Source organism: Panthera uncia, chromosome D2, assembly GCF_023721935.1.
Source record: "Panthera uncia isolate 11264 chromosome D2, Puncia_PCG_1.0, whole genome shotgun sequence".
NCBI classification, from domain to species: Eukaryota; Metazoa; Chordata; class Mammalia; order Carnivora; family Felidae; genus Panthera; species Panthera uncia.
The window spans coordinates 5,340,360-5,350,129 of record NC_064818.1 but is presented as its reverse complement, the minus strand read 5'-3'; the positions used below and the strand labels follow the sequence as shown (position 1 = coordinate 5,350,129).

The window sequence follows — 9,770 nt, the reverse complement described above, 5'->3', positions numbered from 1 at the left end:
AAGTCAGAGAAAGGCAAATATCATATGATTTCACTCATATAGGGAATTTAAGAAACAAAACAACAAAGCAAAGGGGATAAAGGAGGGAGGCAAACCAAGAAACAGACTCCTAATTACAGAGAACACACTGATGGTCACCAGAGGGGAGGTGGGTGGGGGATAGTTGAAATCCGTGATGGAGATTAAGGAATGCACTTGTCATGATGAGCACAGGGTGATGTCTGGAAGTGTTGAATTACTATGTTGTACTCCTGAGACTAATATTACACTGTATGTTCACTCCCTGGAATTTAAATAGAAATTTAAAAAAATAATAATAAGGTTTGGTAACATCCTCCCCCCATGCTCAATCCTTTCTATTCATCATAATATTGTTAAATTCCTTTTTTTCTCCCAGTTTTATGTATTTTAAAATTAGGCTTAAGCAATGCTTCTCAAACGTTTGTTTATATGTGAATCACCTGCAGATCTTATTAAATGCAGATTCCGATGCGGCTAGTCTGGGGTGGGCTTCACATTCTGCATTTCTAATAGGCTTCCCAGTGATGCTGATGCTGTGGGTCCAAGGACCATGTTTTCAGTAGCAAGAGTTTATTTTATTTATTTATCTCTTAAAGTCTATTTATTTATTTTGAGAGAGAGAGCACGTGAAAGTGAGAGAGAGAATCCCAAGCAGGCTCTGTGCTAACAGCGTGGGGCTGGATCTCATGAACCGTGAGTGAGATCATGACTTGAACCGAAACCAAGAGTTGGAAGCTTAACCAACTGGGCCACCCAGGCGACCCATCATTAGCAAGAGTTGAAAGCGCACTCCGTGTCCTTGAGCATATAACAACAGGCAAGGGCAGAAGGAGGAGGTCTAGAATGGGGGCCTGTTGGTATGTTTCCTGGGTAAGCCCTGCGGAGTTGGAAGAAAAACAACTGTGATACCAAACTTCAGATTATAGTTCCTCAAGGATCTTTCTCCCTCCAGTACCTAAGAAACTAATGCAAGAAAACTGAAGGTTTTGATGTAATGCTTTGTCTACGATGATCAGTTTCAACCTTTCTTTCAAGTGTACCAAGGGTTGAGACACTTGCAAGTACTTTGAGGACCTAAATGTAAATCTCAGAGATTTTTTTTTTCAAGTATTTTTTCAATCATCTTGCCCCCATCAAATTTAATAATCCCTTTTCAACCACTTGTCTTTGTCAAATCTTTTTAAGACATTCTACCTAGTTTTCATAGAAATAATGTTTTTGACATTCACATAAGTAATGTATCTATGTCTGTCTTTACATACATTACAAAAATGAGTGAAATTGGCACAAGCTGCTTTATGAACAAACACAGCTGATGTGATGGACATGTATTCATCACAGTGATGCAGGCAGGCGGGGTCCAAGAACCCAGGGGAAGATCCTGTTGGACCAGTCAATGCAGGACAGAAATCAAATGTAAACCAGAGGAGGTGGAAATGGTTTGTTGAATAGTGTAAGTGACACAAAATAGCAGACAGAGTGTCCCGGAGATCTGGAGAGGAAAGGAAAATGAGTCTCGCCATTGCTTGGGGCTAGGGGTTTGTATGGGAAGAGGTCTAGGGTACGTGTCCCTCCAGGAATCCAGGGTAAGGTCCCATCAGAAGCGAGGACCAGGTGAATAATAAAGGTTATTCCATAAGTTACCCGAGGCAGGGGTATCGATGCTGGCGTCAGCCAAGGTTTGTTCAAAGCTAATGTCCCGTAACATGTTCAGGATCTGGCTCTTTTTGGACATTACCAGGTGTTTGGGACATAGGCAAAACTCAGAGAATGATTACTTGCTTCCCCTCTGAGGTGGGAATGGAGCTTCTTTAGTTTATTTAGAGGCAACATACAGAACATGAGTATATGGGGCCTCACAGAAAAACAGCAGGGATGGACCGTTACACTTCATGAAAAGCTAGGAATTTAAAAAATGCCGTACCTTTTTTTGTTGTTCTGGATGTTCATATGTTTGGTTGGTTGATCGATTCTGCAGAATTTTACTTGCTGAACCGGTGGCTCAACTGTTTTTCTGGTTCACATTTGTCAAGCTAGACACAAAATTCCAATTGAATCAAAAGCTCTGTTTTTGCAGAGTATAACAGGAATTGTAAGCTCGCTGTAGGTAGAGTGACTTTCCTACCTCAACAGATTTCATAGAAACAGCCTTTTATTTTTTGCCATCATATTCCATATTATACACACGTGCTACATACCTATATCTATACAACTCTGCCTATGCCTATAGCCTTATCTGTGTATTATAGCAGGAGTGCAACCAGCATAAATTTGGGAACAGACACAATCGACACCATAAATGTAACATGGCCGTAATGAAGAGTAACTCATGAATGGTAACCAGCAAGTTTGTCTCATGTATATAACCATGTTTGGCAAAAGGATTGGAAGGCATGGATTGGTGGTAAGTCGTGCTCAGCTAAGAGAGCCATTGTTTAAAAACAAGTAAGAGGGGTGCCTGGGTGGCTCAATTGGTTAAGCGTCCGACTTCGGCTCAGGTCGTGCTCTCACGACTCATAGGTTGGATCCCTGTATCGGGCTCTGTGCTGACAGCTCGGAGCCTGGAGCCTGCTTCGGATTCTGTGTCTCCCTCTCTCTCTGCCCCTCCCCACTCATGCTCACTCTCTTTCTCTTTCTCAAAAAACAAACATTAAAAAAATAAAAAAATAAATAAAAAAACAAGTAAGGCAAGGAGACGAGAGAATGGGGAGAACATTTGAACTGGGGTGTTCAAGAAAAGCCTCCCTGAGTAAAGTGATATGGAAGTTAAAGCCTCGGGAAAGAGAATGAACTAGCCACTCAGAGGGCTGGGGAAAGAGTGGGGTAAGAAAACTGCCAAGTATAAAGCTGAGAGATGAAAATGAGCCCATGAATTCAAGGAAGCGATGCTAGGCCCAAAGGAGCCACAGCAGTGAGCCAGGGGCCCAAAGTTAGCACGTGAGATTGGCTTAGGGCTTTATGGTACACGGTAAGGATGTGGGATTTTATTCTAAGAGCAAAGTGACTCACAAGAGGCTTTAAACAAGGGAATGGCATGATCTGACTTTTTGTTATCACTTTTTTAATCAGTGTGGCTTCTCTGTGGACATTACATGGTGGGTTCTTTTCAGTTAATAACAGATCAATTAAAGAACTTTGTTTTTACCAAGTATGCTATACATAAGTGCATTCCAGAGCTGTTGGCATTTAATATTATATATATGGTTCTCATTTTATAGATTTTTGGATTGAAAAACATGTTGCCCTTTTGGCTTAATATTTGTGAAAAATGCAAAAGAGTTGTGGGAGAAAGGTAGACAGCGGGTTAGCATTCTAGGATATTTTTCTGCTTCGTATACTTCATGAAAAGCTAGGAATTTAAAAAGTGCCCTACGTTTTTTTGCTGTTCTGGATGTTTATATGTTTGGTTGGTCGGTTGATTGATTTTGCAGAATTTTACTTGCTGAACCGGTGGCTCAACCGTTTTACTAGTTCACATTTGTCAAGCTCGACACTAAAAATTTCAATTGAATCTCAAGCTCTGTTTTTGCAGAGTATAACAGGAATGGTAAGCTCAGAGCATTACAGGGCCCGGCAAGCCACTGTGTGAATCACACCTGAGGGTGGGCCCGTGGCCACGTTGAAGAACACATGTTGCGCGCAAATGCACTCAAATTCAACATTTTGAGATGTTGGGCAGGTCACCCACAAAATATCTGCAGGCTCCGTTGACCCACAGGCCACAGATGGGGGTCCCTTGTCCAAAGATATTTAGAGCCTCTGAAGGACAAAACTGACAACATTGATGGCAGGAAGGGCAAAAGTAGTTGCTTCCAGAGATTTCAACAGTGTAATTCGTCTCTTCTTTAAAATAGACAAGGATCTTTTTCTCTGTGGACTGGCATGCACAGAAATATAAAAACATTTTGGGTATAGGCTTATCTTAAGACAGGAATTATATCCTAGTAATAGGCGGTGGTTGTGTTTATGCTCATAGAGCCAGGTTTGCATCTGGAAATGCTTGAATCTCTTCTTCTTTATGTCACTGTGTTACTTAACATGTGAATAAGGGTGATGTTTGGGACATAGAGTGTGATTTTGTGGATGTTAATGCACCAAACGAGCCTCACTGAGGCCATTTCATCACATTATTAACCCAAATATATGATTGTTAATGTGGTCCGTGCTTTGAATGTTATCAAAAGTGAACGTGAAGGCAAAGGAAGTCGGCGACTGAGCTATAGCAGGTGTTCTGTGTTCTGTGCAATGTCCGGGGGTAAAGAGATAGATTCATAAACAAATGTGGCAGTTGGCCACATGTTCACTCCAGGCAGCAAGGTGAGTGGAGCAAAGGCGGGAAGGTACACAGAAGTGGCTCAGACTTTTGCAATAGAATTACTGAATAATATTAGTAATGGAAGGAGGCAGAGTTTTGATTAAAACAGCTAATTAAGTGAAGAGACAAAATAATTGTGTGGGGTAACTGCTGATTTCATGGCTTGCTGCCCAAGAGATAATCCACTGTACTTTCGTGATAGACAAATAAGTCATCAAACCAATTAGCTTTATTTATTTTTTTGTTAAAAATTTTTTTCATGCTTATTTATTTTTGACAGAGATAGAGAGACAGAGAGAGACAGAATGTGAGCAGGGGAGGGGCAGAGAGAGAGGGAGACCCAGAGTCCGAAGCAGGCTCCAGGCTCTGAGCTGTCAGCACAGAGCCCGACGAGGGGCTCGAACTCACAAACTGAGAGATCATGACCTAAGCCAAAGTCAGATGCTCAGCTGACTGAGCCACCCAGACACCCCAAGCCACCCAGGAGCCCCACGATTTGCTTTTTTTAAAGGACCAACCTTCAGGACATATGGGATTGATTTCCAGTGTCTGCAGAGTTAATATATACTGAATCACATAAAAGCAATTATGGCTGAAAATGTGTATTTTGTTCTAAGTCTTTGATAATTAGTTACCTACCTTTGGCACCTAAATTAACTCCTATTTATCAAGAATTGTCCTTAACGGAATACTTCAACTTGTTTTTCTAGGATAATACTTCAGTATTTTTATGTACAGTATTTAATAATCATGGAGTTTGTTATTTTTGACAGTGCTACCCTAATGTCACCTTTGATGCAATATAGGTCCTTTACTGACATAAGGTTTAAACTGAGGTAGAAAAATATCAAGAAGAAACATGCTAGGGGCACCCGGGTGGATCATTTGGTTAAGCGTCCGACTTCGGCTCAGGTCATGATCTCACAGTTCGTGAGTTTCAAGCCCCACATCGGGCTCTGCACTGATAGCTCAGAGCCTGGAGCCCGCTTCGGATCCTGTGTCTCCCTTTCTCTCTGCCCCTCCCCTGCTTGCGTGCGTGCACGCGTCCTCTCTCTCTCTCTCTCTCTCTCTCTCTCTCTCTCTCTCTCTCTCATAAATAAACAAACAACATTTTAAAAAGAAGAAACAGGCTAGTTAACACCTTATGTAAAAGGCAGTTTGTAATGTGAATATTTGTAATGCTCAATTTTCCACCAAAGGAGTAAGTGTTTGTTTGAAGGTGCATAAAAGCCAATGAAAATATTAAAAGATGTAGGGGCGCCTGGATGGCTCAGTCGGTTGGGCGTCTGACTTCGGCTCAGGTCACGATCTCGCGGTCCGTGAGTTCGAGCCCCGCGTCGGGCTCTGGGCTGATGGCTCAGAGCCTGGAGCCTGCTTCCGATTCTGTGTCTCCCTCTCTCTCTGCCCCTCCCCCGTTCATGCTCTGTCTCTCTCTGTCTCAAAAATAAATAAAACGTTAAAAAAAAATTAAAAGAAAAAAGATGTAGTGAAGATTTGCAGTATGCATATGTATGGAACATATTAGCAAAATATATACCAATATCATATTCATAGTATTAAAGTTAATATTAATTATATGCTTTTAAGTATAGTAATTGCCTTAAAATGCAGTAGTTCTTGACTGTAGACCATTCTTGACCAGAGACTGATGAGAGCAAGTCAAGCAGAAGTCCGTCTAGACATTAGCTGACAATATAGAGCCGCAAGAGGCTGATATATTGTGAGCGGACTGAGATGTGACTGATAACTCACTTTTCCCTGGCGCGGTAGGTTGCTGCATATAATTACCCTTACACTTCATCAGTCCTGAGAGGAAGGCCAGACACACCATAGGAAATTGGGGTCCCTGTGCTTAGTCAGTGTCCCATCAGAACATGGGAAAGCAATCAGCTTTGCAAATTGAGATATTAAGGCTTTTGGTTTGTTTTGTTGTTGTTTTTAAGCTTTTTTACCATTAGAATTCTGAAAAGAGTAGTTCAAAAATCATATATGATCTTTATTAGATTAGCTTACCTTCACCTGGGTTTCACATTGGCTTGTATCTTATCAAATAACTCTTAAAATTAGGAGTCCTGGGGAGCCTGGGTGTTTCAGTCGGTTAACAGTCCGACTTCAGCTCAGGTCATGATCTCATGGTTCTTGAGTTCAAGCCCCGCATTGGGCTCCGTGCTAACAGCTCAGAGCCTGGAGCCTGCTTCAGATTTCTGTGTCTCCCTCTCTCTTTGCCCCTCCCCTGCTTGTGCTCTCTCTCTTTCTCTCTCAAAGATAAATGCACATTTAAAAAAAAATTAGAAGTCCTGGAACATCAGCAGACATTAAAACACATCTTGATATTAATCATCAGTAATGTAAGAGGGGAATGGCTAATAGGCAGACACTGGTTAAAGTTGCCCATTTCATATTCCCAACAAACAAACTGCTCAAAAGGAATAAGCCCTGAAAAGGTATTTACAAATCAGGGTTTCACCCCACCGTCTTTAAGCATCGTTCTAATGAATGAGTTTGTGATTGCATTTATAGCCTATCCATATTTGGGGAAATGCAGGATGTTAAGGGTTGTAACCAGTGGGTATGGAGTAAAACAGCTGGGATTCTGATTGTAGCAGACACGTATTGCTTGCATCACCATCAAACGAAATGAGGCTCCATCCATCAGTAGTGAGAGAACTGGGTGAGGAGAACCTACCTTATCAGAGCAAAGGAGATTGTTTCTGTTACCTACTACTAATTTATTTTCTAATGTAACTAGTTGTTACAGCTCATCTGTTCTGTGTGGAATCTAAATGTTTTGGGGGAACTTTATGTGCTCTTAATGGGATTCCCCCCCACCTCCCCAAGACTGGTAAGAACGTTTTGTCCTTCCTTCGCACCTGGTTTTGGTGTAGCGGATACAGAAACGATGGTCCCTCTTTAGAGTTCCTGGTCCGTTAAAAGGGCGGGGTGGGGGGGGGTGGGGGTGGGTAGAGGGCCAAGTAAAATCGAGCACTGCAAGGTAACATGTGCCGTCAGTTATGACGGTCCTATAAGGTCTTCCTGGCATGCAGAGGATGGTTCTTTGTGGGGAACATAAGCGGAAGGAAGCCCATGTCCAGATACCAAGATGTTGCTATCGATACCAACCATGGAATAATGTCTTTTGTTATTTCAGCCGTGTAACTATACAGATAGTGGATCTAAGAAAGGGATTTCCATCCATGCCTCCAAATTGTTTGTTGTTGTTTTTGTTTGCCTTTTTCATTTAAAGGGGGAGAAAGGTATTCAGACCCATGGATTTCTCAAAATAGATTTCTTTTGGGTAATTCATTCATTAAAAATCAGATACTAAAGTCATCCTTAATTTTACATCCCTTTTATTCAGTCTGCATTGAACGATGCAGGTTTAACTACAACAGAGAGTGGAACATCTAAGTTTTCAGGGAGAGCCCTTCAGTGAAAGCTTTGGGATAAAGCATTTTTAACTTCCAAGCAATCAAGCCAACTCTATGAATGAGTATTAACCAGAACTAGCATATATGGAAGGGAGAGTTGTCCTCTCCAATATGGAGGAAGCATAGAGAAAACAGGGGAAAGGGAACAGTATGAAAAACAATAAAAAACGAATAGACAGGAAATAGCACAAGGAAGAAACCTTTGTAAAAAAAGAGTGAGGCACCCGTGTAAGACACAAAAACCTTATAAGAGGAAAAATTCAGTTTCCAAATCTCAGCTCTCTCCTTGTATTAAATGCTATTTTTTCCTCTATTACTTGACATTGGTTTTCTTCTCCGGAGTTAAGACCACCTGGTTATGTAACCAAACACATTTGGGTGTTTGTGCTTCTGTTAATTATTATTCAGTCTATGACACAAATTTTTATGTATCCACATCATCAAGGCTTAAAAATAAACTAGGTAATAGCTCTAAACAAAATGTGCTAAGCCCCACCTTCCTAGTGATTTTTAAATCTCTCTCCTGGGTATGTGTACTGGACTAAATAGCTTTGTTACTTTTAAAATCTAAAAAGTGAGTTAATAACTAGCTGAGCACAGAATTCAGGCTATAAAATATCACAATTATTCCAATAACACGGGGATAGATAAGAAGATCTGTAAGTAAGAAAACTAAAAGGCATGTTAAACATTGGAGAGACTAAGATTGTGAAGTCCCCATCCTGGCTGACCACATGGATGCCATCTGTATATGGAAGCTGGTCACCAGGAAACTGAGAACTTGACTGCACGAAGCTCTCTATTTATGAGAAGTCCAATGGATGTGTACAACTCACCCAGATCACATCCCTAGACACTGATTTTTAGAAAGGATGGGAGAGGATTACTTAAGATTCATATTCAGGGCTTGAAAACTAGGGAGAAACGGGAAGGTACTGAGAGATAAGGAGTCTAATCGGAGCCGACTTCGGTAACCGGGCTGATCCCAGAACTGTCCCAGCAAAGTCATCACTCTCCAGGCCAGGCCACGATATTGCTGGTCTTCGGTCAGATGATGAAACGCCACACCAGGTACATTCCTGGATTTTTCAGGTAGCATAGCTTTAGGAAAAAAACAATTCTAATACCGCAAGTTGAGACTTACCCTGTTAGCACTAACATTTTGAAATATCCCAAAACACTCTCACAATGTTTAACCTAGGACAGCATTCTTACTGTCCCCAAAATAGGATTTTGTATTTTAAACGGCTTACCAAAAAATGTATCTTCTAATTTTGAGGTAAACTTCTTTATTTTCTTACACAACCAAGAATCTTAAACTATCTTAGTACATTACCAGCTTAACAAGTCATATTTTAGTATTATGTGCAGTTGTCACATTGTTTTACTCAATATTTAAAAAATGTAGTTAACATACCGTAGACACTTTTCATATTGCTTATTCTTTGTAATCTTATTTGGTAGAATATAACCATGTCCAGAGTTATTTTTGTATATTTACAGTGAATAAAAGTGAACAGACCCACTCCCCCCAACCCCCACCCCCATTAAAATAAAAAGGAAAACAGAGAAAAATACAAAGACAACAAGATGAAATAAGGTTCTGGGAGGGAAACCCTAATCATTCAAGTGTGGGGATGCAGCGGTCAGCTTTTTGCACCCATTCTCCATGCTACACAGAAACCTTGAGAATACTGCCAAACACTGTCTAAGACCTTTCAAGAAGCTCCAGTAGATTTCTGAATTTGTTCCTTTAAAATCAGGATGCTCTGCCTTTGCTCAGGAGGCAGCATGGCGATCTGATCTGCAGTCAGTTGGAGAACCTGCATGATCAGAGCTGCCTTCTCTTGATCCTGCGGAGTTACCTGGCTCTGCCCAGGGCTAAAACTGCTCGGCTGGCCTCCACCTTGCTTACCCGCCCCCTGCATGCCCACTCCTTGTATGCCCGCCCCCTGCATGCCCGTTCCTTGTATGCCCGCCCCCTGCATGCCCGTTCCTTGTATGCC

At 41.4% G+C, this 9,770-nt stretch overlaps 2 protein-coding genes across 4 annotated transcripts in view; one reads left to right on the top strand and one right to left on the bottom strand.

Annotated features, from left to right (window-relative positions):
• PRKG1 (protein kinase cGMP-dependent 1) overlaps window positions 1–9,770 on the top strand; it is a 1,263,577-nt gene that overhangs the window by 693,179 nt on the left and 560,628 nt on the right. The gene's annotated exons all lie outside the window — the stretch shown is intronic.
• The window catches only part of CSTF2T (cleavage stimulation factor subunit 2 tau variant), a 2,610-nt gene continuing 2,041 nt past the window's right edge, over window positions 9,202–9,770 (bottom strand). The window contains exon 1 of the mRNA XM_049646041.1: window positions 9,202–9,770. This exon is cut by the window's right edge and continues 2,041 nt beyond it. Coding sequence (XP_049501998.1) covers window positions 9,483–9,770 — 288 coding nt within the window. The 3' untranslated portion in view covers window positions 9,202–9,482.